Genomic DNA, 14,272 nt, shown 5'->3' with positions numbered 1-14,272 from the left:
AATAATAATAAAGAACATGAAAACCAATAATTGACTGCGGAAGAATTCCGCAGTCAATCAATGATGCTTTAACACATGCAACTAATGGAAATATGTTAAATCAATGTGTACTGAAATTTTGATGAAAGAATCTTGAATATTTAGAAAGATCTGGTCATTTCTCTTTGTAGGTCACACTGACCTCCATTCGTTTCAATGGGCGGGACTAAAGACAGATGCTGATTTTGAACTAGAAACTTCTGTAACTTTCTTCATACTGAACATATACACACACATTTCATTGCATATTGTAGGGGGTTGCTACATAAACCTACAAATACAATACAATAAACTTACAACATACTTAACCTCTAACCACCCGCCTAAACCAAATGCATTCTGTCCTCTTTGGCTATTATATAGGCCTGTGTAACACCTCATTTGAAAGCTAAGACCCACAAAACTGATCTTTTTCCTCGCGTTCTTGCTGTGTTGAGTCACCTTTTGTATGGTTTTTTTTCTTTCTTTTTTGTGACATTTTTGTTGAATTTATGTCATTTTTTTGTTGATTTTTTGTCACATTTTTGTTGAATTTTTGTCACATTTTTGTTGAATTTTTGTCACATTTTTGTTGAATTTTTGTCACATTTTTGTCACATTTTTGTCACTCTTTGGTTGAATTGTTGTCACTTTTTTGTCACTCTTTGGTTGAATTGTTGTCACTTTTTTGTTGCGTTTACATCCTTGTTTTCTTCTCATTTTTTGTGGCTGTTTTGGTGCTTTTTTCCTAAGAAGCTTTTTGATTAAGGCAAAGCCAAACTGGAGAAAATGGGATCCGTTCAGGTGGGAGTTAAGAGGTTAAACTATTTACTTGCCTTTGTATTGAGTTTGAAAATGTTATGCACATACCTACACATGTGTTAACCTTTTAGGCCCGCCATGTTGTAAAGAGTGGAGTAACTAAATACACGTATTCAGAATGCTCATATTAGGTAACTAGTATTTAGATTTTCCTAAAACCAAAGGAAAACTGCACAGACTCAACCTTTAAGCTCCATATCCACAATATTATACAGGAGGAACTTTGAATGTTGACCTGTTTTTCCTTCTAAAAGAAAATAAAGATGCACAGCGCCTTATAACACAGGGCTGTGCATTTGCCAAGAGGGTTTGGAGTTGCCTTTTGGGTGAAATGTTGCCTAACTATTATGTTGAAGTAAATGCAGTCCTCTCTGGTTCTCGAATTGACGCGCCAGAACCGAAAACTGCTTCTGCCCATAGACATAAGAGTTATTCTGCCGCAAAGCATCACGGGGACTAAGAAGTGACGACGTAAATAACTCGTGTTTTTCTCTTTAAACTGCAGTTAAAGTTTGACTGAATCGTAAATGAGACAGTAATAAAGTAAAGAAAGGAGTACAAACGGTAAACTGACGTGATCCTGCAGAAGCGGAGACTCTTCGCTATTTTACAAACACGTGAAGGACACGCCCACACCGGAAGTAAATTTCAAAACTGTGTCCTCATTGGACCAGGCTTCTTCTTCTGTTGAGTTTAATGGCGGTAGGCAACATTTCAATGTGCATGACCGCCACCTACCGGTTATCTTATATAAGTAAGTTTATTTATGGAATGCCCCTTGAGATGTTCCATCTCGTTTGCGAGGGGGTCCATATATTATATTCAATATAGTTCAAAATAGTGAAAAAGATCAATCAATCAATCAATCAATCAAACTTTACTTATAAAGCGCTTTTCATACCGAAAGGTATCACAAAGTGCTTTACAGATTACAACATTTAAAACAATGCGGCTGGGACAACCTCCCATATATATATATTTCATATATTAGGATTAAATAAATAGATTAGTCAGTTATAGGCTAAGCTAAAAAGGTGGGTCTTGAGCTGCTCTTAAAAACATTTTCGTTCTCTGCAGCCCTGAGCTCCTCCTCAGGTCGAGACGAAGGCCGTAATATTGGAAAGACGCCTCACCATGTGTCTTTTTGTTGACTTTAGGAATAACTAGGAGACCCCTGCCAGAGGAGCGAAGGGGCCGTGAAGGTTCATAAGGTAAAAGCAGTTCTGAGAGATAAGAAGGACCAAGACCATAAAGACATTAAAAAACCATTAAAAGAACTTTAAAATCGATCCTGAAACACACGGGGCCAATGCAGCGATTCTAAAACCGGTGTAATGTGGTCCCGCCTCCTGGTCTTCGTCAGGACACGAGCTGCTGAAGTTTGTAAAAGTTGTAAACCTGAGATCCTCTTTTTGGGAAGACCAGAGAGCAGGGCATTACAGTAGCGGATACGACTGGTGATAAAAGCATGCATGAGCGTCTCCGTGTTGGCCCGACAGAGAATGGGGCGACTCTGGCTATGTTCTTTAGATGGTAAAAACCTCTTTGTGATATTCTTAATGTGTGGAATAAACGCCAGCTCAGAGTCAAAAATCACGCCCAGGTTCTTCACCTGTGAGGAAGGATTCATAGAGTGACTGTAGTTTGGGTAAAAGTCTCTCTCAGGGCTGATGATTAACACTTCAGTTTTGTCCTGGTTAAGCTGGAGAAAGTTTTCTGCCATCCAGAATTTGATTCTAAAGTGCAGTTAAAAAGTGCATCTATTGGCCTGGTGTCATCAGGAGACATGGAGATGTATAACTGTGTATCATCAGCAGAACTGTGAGAGTTGACTCACCAAGAGGGAGCATATACAGATTAAAAAGCACTGGGCCTAAGATTGAACCCTGGGGCACACCACATGTAATTCCATGCACCTTAAAGGAGCCGGTATCCACACTTACCATGAACGTCCTTTCTGTGAGGGAGGAAGTAAACCATTTGTCAGATCAAATAAAATTCCAGTAAATTATCTTCCCTCAAAAAACGTAGCAACAATTTGACCAAAGAGTTATGATCAGTTTTGTAGGTCTTTCAAATGAGACTTTACTCTGGCCTATAAATTGTAAGCTCCACTCCAGTAGCTTTTAGATTTGGGTAAAACTGAACTGGAGAAAATGCACTCGGTTCAGGTGGGGGTTAAGAGGTTAATAGTTAGGTAAAGAACAGCCTTTAAATGCAATCTGAGGGAATAAAACATAGTCCTGAACTTAAAATACTACTAATGTGGCCTATCTAACGCTTGTGCACCACAGTACTGTTTTGAGTAAAGGCTTCTCTTTGCCGACAGAGCTCATGCTGCCTTCATGAGCTCTGGTAAAGATGAACCTTTCCAGTAGTGAAGAGGACGTTACGAGTGAGTTGTGTTCAAGTGCTTTTGTTGTAGCAAAATGAAACGTTTAAAACAACACCAACACAATACACAAATAGATCCATGTGAGAAAGTCATCGACAAACCCCTCAACTGCTGCTGCTTTGTATCTTGATCTTTGAAAAAAAAAAAATAATGTTTGGCTTTTTGTTTTGACGCGTCGATATGTGAAAAAAGAGACATTATTGAAATTGAGAAGCTAAATGGTGTATTTGTGTTGGTGTGTAGTTTCTTTTTAGGTTTCACTTCGCTACAACACAAAAGCACTTGAACACGATGCACTGGTCACTTCCACTTCACAACTGGAAAAGTGAATCTTTACCAGAGCACATGAAGGCAGTGCTGGAGATCTTTGATGTGCTCCAAAGAAGTCCCAAAGTACAGTTACAAAGAGAGGCAGGAGACACTGGACGTCTGACACAGGAGAAGTTTATTTACCATCAGTACGGGAGACACATTGTGGTGGTATATGGTCTTTCAAGTCTCACTTTGCTAACAGAAGGCGCTTTAAATAGTCCTAGAGGTGGCGTCAAAAGAAAGCCAAGAGTCAGGCGTTTCAGAGACGACTTGGCCATATAAACCAGGACTAAACCAGGACTAAACCAGGTCTAAACCAGGTCTAAACCAGTCTGACAGCCAGGGCCAGCCCGAGCAAATATGGCACCCTAGGCAAGAATGAGCTTTCGCCCCATCAAATAAAGACAAAAACAATATTAACTTATTAATTTCCATTGATGTTTCTGTGATGCAATGTTACACAGCTCCCAGGGAGGCGCAGAAGGACCTGGGAGGGGTCGTTTAAAAGCTTGAAATGTCTAGTTTCCAACCCAAAACGAAAGTCTCTATAATTTTCTGTCCCAAAGTTATGGCCGAAAATCAGCGTCGTTGTAGATGGCGGGAGCATGGACCTCAAATGAAAGCGCAATTCAGCTTCTCATCCAGCAGATGGCCAGAGCCTGTTGGTTCTGAATGTTCGATCTGTCAGCTGTTTTCCTGTTGGTTCTGAATGTTCGGTCTGTCACCTGCCGTTGGTTCTGAATGTCCAGTCTGTCAGCTGTTTTCCTGTTGGTTCTGAATGTCCAGTCTGTCAGCTGTTTTTCTGTTGGTTCTGAATGTCCAGTCTGTCAGCTGTTTTTCTGTTGGTTCTGAATGTTCGGTCTGTCAGCTGTTTTTCTGTTGGTTCTGAATATTCGTCTGTCAGCTGTTTTCCTGTTGGTTCTGAATGTTCGATCTCTCAGCTGCCGTTGGTTCTGAATGTTCGGTCTGTCAGCTGTTTTCCTGTTGGTTCTGAATGTTCGATCTGTCAGCTGCCGTTGGTTCTGAATGTTCTGTCTGTCAGCTGTTTCCTTGTTGGCTCTTGGAGAACGTCCCCAGTTGCTTGGTGTTGTGGTCCTTGAGCTGCTCCAGCTGCCTCTGCCCTCTGCGGAACAGGTACTCGATGTGCATCACGTCGGATTTCTTGATCTTAGAGTTGTCTTTGAACTCATCTTTGATCCTGGGGATGAAGCCCGGCTTGGACTTTCCGGCGCGGAGGAACTGACGGTACAGAGACAGCACCTGCTTCTGGAGTTTACTGTGGCGGGACATGGTTCAGAGGAGGCTCTTATTGTGAAATCCTCAGGCAGACAGGTAGAGAAAGCATCACTAAAACATGTTTTCCAGCTTTCTCAGGATAAAACACGATCTCAGGACGTGCACCTGCAAAAACAGACAGAGAACAAACATATTAGAGAAATGATTGAATTTTCTGCTCCTGACTGGGGCGTTTTCAATGATACCAAGTTTGTATCCCCAGCTCATAACAACAATGAAGTGACATTTTTGCAATGCAAACCATCAGAAATTATGCTGCAAACATCTAAGTTTCAATCGCTCACCCTCTTTGAGCGATTACACATCAAGTATATTTAATTTTGATATTTTAGTGGCAGTTTTTTGTTTGTTTCTTGACACTGGAGATAAACCCGATATTGCAAGTGTCAATTTCTTCCACACAGTAATTTAGTTTAGTTTAGTTGGTTTATTTTGGGTCACAGATGGAGTCATTATATCCATAACAACAATATTCCCAAAGGGAGTACGCTGAAGATAACGTATACAGTAAATGCCTACTCCTTCATACATTGTCAAAACGTAGCTGTTGACATTCATCATTTCATTGATTCATTCATAGATCATGACTGCAATAAAGGCCATATGCAGACGATCACATCCCGTTGGGTTTGCCATTATTAAGATACAAACATTATTAAGATGCAAACAGGCAACCTTACAAGATCATGTAAAAGTGAAATCGAATCCTTGATCAGTCACACCATTTTACAGAAGGAGCAGCCTGTTTTAACTTTTTCTGTTCATTGTCTGTGAATTTGATTTCTAACTATAGCCCAAGCCTTCGTAGCCATTAGAACTGTAATAATACTAAAATAAATACATAATAACGGCACAATCACGAAGACATTGTTCCTCTAAAGCAGAAAAATAGTTAAACGTCGGGGTTGAGAGTGAAGGGCTGGCGGTTTAGGTCCAGAAAACAAATGAAATATTAAACGTACCTTTGTGAAAATGCTTATGATTAAAGCTCCGTGTCTTGCAGATATGTTAGAGTCCAAAAGGCTTCACTACCTTCACGTGTGCCCTCTGCGGACTGACGTGAACACCGACCTTACCCAACAACAACGGAAGCGGCGACCACTTTACGAAACCCACTTCCGGGTTCATTCTATTGTTTCATGATATAAATTATTATTTTCACTCGCGGGCACATCGTAGACGCTCTAAATGTTTCTCTTTAACATAAAAAAGCATTTAAAGTGGATGTAAAATTGACCTTAAAAAAATAACGCAAAAAAATAAATAAAAAAGTTTTCTGATGACGTAGTTCCGCTTTGATCCCGGAAGTGTCAAATATCAAAACAAGGCCGGTGGATGCAGAGATTTGCGCAAAAAACGTTCAGGTTGGTGTCTGTGGAGATGTTTTTTTAGTCCAGAAAGAGCAAAGCCAGATGTTCTTAATGTACATCGTAACACGGTTCGCAAATTCCGTAATAGTTGCTTTATTCTCCGGTTATAATAACGGACGAGCCAATCTCGCGGCTAACAGCTAACGAGGCTAACAGAGGTGCTCTTTGATTTCTATGATTGATGATGGAACGCACGTATGCGTGATTATTTATTTACAATCAAAGTGCCGGAAAAAGTGCACGTCAATGAAAAATCAACCCTCATTTAATTTTAATTTTATTTTTTGTTTCCCTGATGTTTAAAATGTGCTGTTGACAGAAGTTCTTGTGTCGTCTTCTGTACTCTGTAGTTAGAGGATCGAACGTTTCTCTCATCCAAAAGGCTTCGTCAGCGACACTAACGTGAGCTCAGAGGAGGACGTTTGGACGAGTTTTGCAGGTCTTAGCTTTCAAATGAGGCGTTACAGTGACCTAATAGGCTGTAAACTCCAGTCAAGTTTTTAGATTTGGGTAAAGCCTAATTGGAGAAAATGCACTATGTTAAGGGGTTAATGAATTGTGACAAAATACTGACTTAAAAAGCCTTAAATTAGTTCCAAACTGGCATTAAATCTACATTTATTGAGCAGTTATGACATTGCTCAAATCTTTTTACTGTGTAAGTTCATCAAAAAAGCAAAAACAAGGATCTAAAACACATTCTGCTGCAATTCTGGCTGGAATTTATCACACTTTTGTGCTAAAAAGTTTCCTGTTTCTCTCTCCTCTGGTTAATAAAATGTTTGCAAATCTTAAAGGAACAGGCCACCGTTTTTACATACTGAAATATGTTCTTACCTGAGCTTAGACGAGTTGATGCGTGCCTGTCTGGTCTTTCTGTGTGCCCTCAATCACACAAAACAACCAAAGATGTTGTTTGCATTTGGCCTCTCACAGTGTATTCCTATAGCTCCAATAGGGGTGATGTTAGAAGTGCCCAAGCTCTTCCACGGGCACAAAGACCAGACAGGTACGTATCAATCGTCTAAGCTCAGGTAAGAACATATCTCAGAATGGAAAAACGGTGGCCTGTTCCTTTAAGAAATTAAATGTGCAGTGATTTTTATTACATGTGTGGCATTAAAATATAGTATTTCGGCATTAAAAAGCATTACATTTGAGTGGCTTCTGCCTGGATAAACCCTGTGTAAGGCTTTTTGTTGAATGCTAATTTGTTGCATCAAAAACAAGCTACATTTGATGGTGTTGCAGCAGGGTAAGAAAGTGTGGCTCAAGTCGCCACAGTAAAAGTGACTTTCCCGTATTAACACGGGCATCAGGTCTGACCCCAGTCTGTTGTTGTCAGTGATGGAGGCGATGGCGGAGCTCGAGCAGCAGGTGGAGCGGCTGTTCAGAGGAGAGGGTGTAGACATCGCGGTCTGCGACGTGGGTCTGGACCAGACCAAACCGGCCACGCTCCAAAAAAACGTCACCTACATCGTCTGTGCCGTGATCTTCAACGACAAGGTACGACTCCGAGGATTTAGTCGGATTTAACTTTATTCTCCCGTGTTATTACTGTTTGAGGCTTTATTTAGTTTGTCCATCAGGAGGCGCTGCAGGCCTCCTCTCTCCCTCTGAGGTTTCCCAGAGGAGAGCAGCCTGAGTGAATGAATGTATCCTGAATCGTGTGATGTGTTTGTGCAGGAGGAGGTGCTGATGGTGCAGGAGGCCAAGGCAGAGTGCTATAAACAGTGGTACCTCCCGGCGGGACGTGTGGAGGTTGGGGAGAGCCTGGAGGAAGCGCTCAAGAGAGAGGTGACCGTCTGGAGCTGTTCCCAGAGGGTTTTCTGTCAGAACAGTCCCGTTCAGGCCCACATTTTTTATTCATTTTTTCCATAGACTTAAAAATTCATAAAGTACGATAAAACACATCAGCCATTTCCAAAACCTGGAGCGTTTGGTCCCTTATCGAAGCAAACACCCCACAGGGGCCCATTTCCTCTCCAAATAATATTTCTCTGAAACTTTGTAAATTACAAAGTTGAAAGACATTTTCTGTCGTGGACCTTTAGAGTTTAGTGTCCCTCTCTCTGCCTCAGGTGATGGAGGATGGGGCTGGGTGCCATTAAAAAAAGTTTAGATTCCATTAGTAACAAAAAATAGAATTAGAATATCGTAAAAAAGTGCATTCATTTCTGTAATTCAACTTAAACTGTGAAACTAATATATGATATGAGATATGTATTGCCTTTATTTGTTATGATTTTGATTATTATGGCTCGGCTTGTGAAAACCACAAATTAAAAATCTCAGAAAATTAGAATATTTGGAAAATGAACTGTGAGCCATAATCATCAAAATTATAACAAACAAAGGCTTGACATATCTCTCTTTGCATGTAATGAGTCTATATCATGTATTAGTTTCACATTTTAAGTTAAATTACAGAAATAAATGAACTTTTGAACGCTATTCAATTTCCCAAGTTTTGTTTGGATCCAAGTGTTGGTCCAGGGACAGCATTAAAGTGACTTGATTGTTTCAGCTGAAATAAATGTTTTTCCCCCCATTTTTTTAAATATTCTTTTACACATTTTTTTCTTATTTGTGTCCCATTTTTTTTCTTGTTTTCCCTTTTTTCCCCATAATTTTTACTCATTTTTATTACTAATATTTTCCATATTTCCCCTCATTTTTCCCTAATGTATTCCCCTTTTTTCCCCTATATTCCTATACAATTTTTGCGACAATTTCTCCCATTTTCTCCCACATTTCTTGACATTGGAGATGAACCTGATATTGTAAAGATGCAGATCTTCCACACATTATTGTTCTGTTTTCTGGTTCTAGACGACAAATATTTTAATATCGGAAAGCGCATCGTTCAGGTATCGGAATAAACATTTTTGAATGGTGCCCAGCCCTGGTGGAGGCGTGTCTGGTCTGTACCTTTAAAGTTCAGTCTCCCTCTCTCTCTGCCGCAGGTGCTGGAGGAGGCGGGGCTGGACTGTGAGCCCGTGTCGTTGGTGCTGATCCAGGAGCAGGGCCCTCAGTGGATCAGGTTCATCTTCCTCGCCTCGGTCACAGGTCTGATGATGATGATGATGATGATGCTTGCACTTGTATTGCGCTTTACAAGCCTGTGTTACCCAGTTTCTCAAAGCACCACACTAAGGATGGGACGGTCAACAATGATATCGTTTAAATCGCGATAAAAGAATGCAACAATTAACCTTTTAAAACACACCAAAACCGAGTGCGTTTTTTCCAGTTCAGCTTTACCCAAATCTAAAAGGTTACAGCCTATAGGCCAGAGTAACGTCTCATTTGAAAGCTAAGACCTATAGACCCTTTAACTGCTGACATCATCAGTGACATCATCTGGAGGCAGGAAGTGATCAAGAGAAATAAGATTAAACTAAAACTAGCGATTATAAGTGTAAAACTACAACTAAATAATGTGGTTCTGTTGTGGCTTAAGGTGCCAGACCAAGAGGAACGACATTTATGACTATAAGGTTTATTTGATATTTCCAAAAACAGTTAAACATTTGTTTATCGCTACCATGACAACAACTCCAGTGGAAATAGACAGGAATCTAACTTCCTGCCTCCAGCTAAGTCCGGAGTGTTTACAAACAATTAAAGGGTCTATAAAACTCATCTAAATGGCTCTTTTTTCTCGCATAATTTTTTCCATTGCTTTCTTTGTTCTGTTTTTTTTCTGTTGGTTTCTTGTCGCTCTTCTTGTTTTTGTTTTATTTTTGTCGCTATTTTGACACTTTTGTTCAAGAAGCTTTTAGGTTTGGGTAAAGCCAAACTGGAGAACATGTGCTTGGTTCAGGTGGGGGTTAAGAGGTTAAATGTTTACTTATTATTATTATTATTATTATCATTATTCATAGCAGACGATGAAGAGGAATATTTCATTACCCAGTTCCTGTCGTTTCAGTGAAATTTTGAAACCAGAGGCAAATATCGTGATAATATCATTAATCGCAATTATACTGGCCAAGATAATCATGACACAAACTTTCATTATTGTCCCATCCTTCTACCACTGACCTGCAGTCATTGTTCATTCACGCCACACTCGACTGCGAGAACCAGCTCTGACATTCACAAGCACCAACGTGGCCTGTAGCTTATAGCCAGGTGAATGTCAAGCCTAAAGATCGATCAATATATCGAGCCGATTTTTGGGGTATTTTTCCCGGCTCAGTCCTGGCTCTGGCTCCGCTGTAGGTGGGACTCTGAAGACCCTCTCCGAGGCGGACCAGGAGTCTCTCCAGGCCTGTTGGTGGGACAGACGGAGCCCCCTGAACCTGAGAGGACGAGACATCCTGCGTCTCATCGACTTCGGACACAAGTAAGACCCGCAGGGATCAGTACAGATACTTGAACGATACTCTTTCCGTTGCCCATGCTAAGATATCTGTCTAGAACCAGAAAACAGAGCAATAATGTGTGAAAGATCTGTAACAAAAATAGTGATGAAAAGGCAACAAAGCAGGCGACAAAAAAGGGATACGAGTGACTAAAGTGTTTGTTCTGGTGTTGACCGTGTTGTGTTCAGGTACCATGGGGATCCCTGGCACCCTCCCGTCCGGCCCTTAGACCTGAGCTGTCGGCACGTGGTGCAGAGGCTGGTCCTCGTCTACACAAATTCACGGGACCAGGTCTGGATCCTGGTCTTCAGAGGTCAGTCCTGGCTCAGCCCTAGCTCCTAACCCTCCACCCTCCCAGATTAACAAACCTTAGATTAAAACCAACAAAATTAATAAATCCCTGTCTCTCTGTGTCTGTCCTCAGTGCCGTTCGCTCACCTGCCTGTTGCCGCGGCGATCTACACTCACGCCGTGACGTGGGCGGCCAACATGGTGGTCCAGGTAAACTCAAAGCCAGACCTGCCCCAAACCCGGCCAAAAACCTGCCCTACTTAGAGGTTCAGAATATGCTCTACTTTCGCATCAGAATCGACTCAAGCCGTTCTCCTCCAGTGTGAAACGCTCTGACTCTGTTTTGCGCAGGATGCCCTCCCGTCGTCCTACTATGACCACGACGTGAACACTCTGGGCGTGTTCTCGCTGCAGCACAACGGGCGCCACAATGGGCACAGCGACGGCATCTGCCTCAACACGCTGGTGCGGCTGGTGCCCGAGCCGCCCACGCGAGACGAGGACGGCGTCAGACTGCCCCCTCCGGCTGCAATACAGCGCCCCCCACAGGTCAGACTTCCTCCTACAATACAGCGCCCCCCACAGGTCAGACCTCCTCCTATGATACAGCGCCCCCCACAGGTCAGACTTCCTCCTATGATACAGCGCCCCCCACAGGTCAGACTTCCTCCTATGATAGAGTTGGTATTGGTTCTGGATCTGATACCCCATATCGTTTTTTTTCAGTATCGGCTCCGATATCCGATTCCAGTATCGGATCGGTGTATCCCTATTAATTAAAAGTCTGATTTCAAGTGGGATTTGCGCTTGTTCCTTTGGCGTTAGCATTTTTACCTGATCATTATCACATTTAACCCCTTAACCTCCACTTTAACCGGGTGCATTTTCTCCAGTTCAGTTTAACCCAAATCTAAAAGCTTACAGCCTACAGTATAGATCCCATTTGAAAGCTAAGACCTACAAAACTCATCTAAACGGATACATTTTGAATAGTGGTGGGCCGTTATCGGCGTTAACGTGCTGCGTTAACCCGAGACTCTTATCAGGCGATAAAAAAAATATCGCCGTTAATCTATTCTCAAAGTTGCGTTGGGAGCTGGATCTATACTCTACAAGCTATGATGACTTTCACCGTGATATTTTATGGTCAGCACAGATTACACGACTTTTATGCCCAATGTGGGACGCACAGGAGAAACGTGAGTGAATATAGCGTCTCCAAAGCGACACACAGAAGCAGCGGCCAATGACAGAGTGAAAAAAAAGACAGAAAAACACCGCAGCGCCTCCCTCTTTCAAAACAGCGACATAAACAACTCATTTCATGGCCACAGCCCCACACGAAACAGCCCCACACGAAACAGCCCCACACCAAACAGCCCCACACCAAACAGCCCCACACCAAACAGCCCCACAGGAAACAGCCCCACACCAAACAGCCCCACACCAAACAGCCCCACACCAAACAGCCCCACACCAAACAGCCCCACACCAAACAGCCCCACACCAAACAGCCCCACACGAAACAGCCCCGCACCAAACAGCCCCGCACCAAACAGCCCCGCACCAAACAGCCCCGCACCAAACAGCCCCGCACCAAACAGCCCCGCACCAAACAGCCCCGCACCAAACAGCCCCGCACCAAACAGCCCCGCACCAAACAGCCCCGCACCAAACAGCCCCACACCAAACAGCCCCACACCAAACAGCCCCACACCAAACAGCCCCACACCAAACAGCGCAACTTTATCACCAAAAGTTCACCAGAGCCTTTTCCAGGTAAATTTCACCCGCGAGCAGAGTTTAACCGCAGCACTTACGGAGTTTGGAGACGGACTTTACAGCTCATTATCTCCGAGTCCGTTAGCTTCTCTTTCTCCGCTCCCCGGTGTCTCCTCCGCCTCGCGGCTGAGGCCCGTTTCCTTTTCTTATCAAATCCAAAGAAATACGTCCCACATCTTCGTGTTGTCGACGTTTATCTCCATTTTGACAAAACTATCGCCAGGTTGAAGCTCGTAGTAGCAGCAGCTGCAGTAGCATGAGCTGCGTTGTTGTGACAGTGATCACGTGACACTGTTGACCAATCAGGAGACGCGCACATGTTTCCCACGCTCACAAACAGAGGCCTTTATTCTGATCTGGTAAGATGGCCCACATTACCCGTAAATAAATACTTGGGGACTCCTGCCACAACTGTCCCATGTTCTTTAGCAGGTCATAGTGTGCAGAAGAGGAGATTTAGTTTGTCACCAGAAAATTGACTGTACACAGTTCATCAGGACCTCTAATGTCGGCCTACAGTTCAAAATTCATGTTTAACTGAATAAACAGTTAGTAAACACAAGTGCATCTTCTTGAACATGAATTATTTTCATCACCAATTATCATAGTAGAACGTTCTCATGCAGTTTGTGATGCATTTTGGAAACAGGAGATGAGCCCCTGGTCTAACGCACCGCCTGACTTGAGAAACTCGTTCTCAAAGACTTACTTTTAGTCATTATTTGGGTAGCACACATATTCTGAATGGCTTCGGCAGAATTCAAGCGAGACATTTTAATCTAGATTAATCTAGATTAATTTCAAAATTAATCTAGATTTAAAAAAAAAAAAATGTATGCCCACCTCTAATTTTAAAACATGTTGTCAAAATTAAACTGCTGTATTGTCGTCACTTTTTTGACTTTTTTTTTTTCTCACTGCTTTTTCATCCTTGTTTTCCTCTCGTTTCGTTGCTATGTTGACGCCCTTTTGAAGAGGCTTTTAGATTTGGGTAAAACCGATGTGCTTGGTTCAGATGGGGGTTAAGGCGGTCATTTTTCCAGCGTGGGTCAAATGTTTAGCCAAATCTTTAGTTGTGTTTACTCTGTTTTTTGGTGAACTTTATCGTGTCTAAAGTGTTTCCTTTCCTTCAGATCGAGAACCAGCGTTACGTTTGGCACGAAGTCCAGAGTCTGGAGCTCAGAAACCGGCTCCTGGACAAGACCAAGACCACGGCCATTTTACCCCTGCACAGCATGTACTGAGGAGAGCGCCCCCTGCAGCATGTACTAATGAGAGCGCCCCTACAGACTTTAAAACCGGAGCAGAGCACTTTAACAAGGGGGAAACACTAAAGGAACGGTGTTAAAGTCTTGTCTGTAAATATGTTTTGACCAAAGCAAGAAGCCTCTCCCTTCGATAAGCTACAGAGAGTTTAGGTTTCAATGATGTACATATTGATCTGCAGTATAAGCTCTAAGGAAATGTTATTATTATTTGTATTCATTGACTTTTCTCCCATTCATTCTTCTTTAATTTTGAGCTAAAGTCTGTGGCCTGAAATGAATGGGTTTGTTCCTTCCAGAGGTGGCGCTGTGGAGCAGAAACTGGATACATAATGAACTAGTGTAGATTTG

The 14,272-nt window shown here is 42.4% G+C and overlaps 2 protein-coding genes across 2 annotated transcripts; one reads left to right on the top strand and one right to left on the bottom strand.

Annotated features, from left to right (window-relative positions):
* Window positions 1-4,205: 4,205 nt before the first annotated feature.
* Window positions 4,206-5,954, bottom strand: sdhaf1 (succinate dehydrogenase complex assembly factor 1). The gene is made up of 2 exons (XM_079569094.1): window positions 5,806-5,954; window positions 4,206-4,948 (listed from the first exon to the last, which is right to left on the bottom strand). The coding sequence occupies exon 2, from the start codon at window positions 4,835-4,837 to the stop codon at window positions 4,586-4,588; it is 252 nt and encodes an 83-aa protein (XP_079425220.1). The 5' UTR covers window positions 4,838-4,948; window positions 5,806-5,954; the 3' UTR covers window positions 4,206-4,585.
* Window positions 5,955-6,140: 186 nt separating this feature from the next.
* On the top strand, window positions 6,141-13,976 carry nudt18 (nudix (nucleoside diphosphate linked moiety X)-type motif 18). The gene is made up of 9 exons (XM_079568574.1): window positions 6,141-6,207; window positions 7,559-7,719; window positions 7,900-8,010; window positions 9,180-9,282; window positions 10,441-10,564; window positions 10,772-10,896; window positions 11,008-11,084; window positions 11,226-11,423; window positions 13,790-13,976. Exons 2-9 carry the CDS (start codon window positions 7,561-7,563, stop codon window positions 13,898-13,900), a joined length of 1,008 nt encoding a protein of 335 aa, XP_079424700.1. The 5' UTR covers window positions 6,141-6,207; window positions 7,559-7,560; the 3' UTR covers window positions 13,901-13,976.
* Window positions 13,977-14,272: the final 296 nt, after the last annotated feature.

This window comes from Gobius niger (genome assembly GCF_951799975.1).
Source record: "Gobius niger genome assembly, chromosome: 1".
Classification (NCBI taxonomy): domain Eukaryota; kingdom Metazoa; phylum Chordata; class Actinopteri; order Gobiiformes; family Gobiidae; genus Gobius; species Gobius niger.
This window is presented reverse-complemented; position numbering and strand designations above follow the sequence as displayed.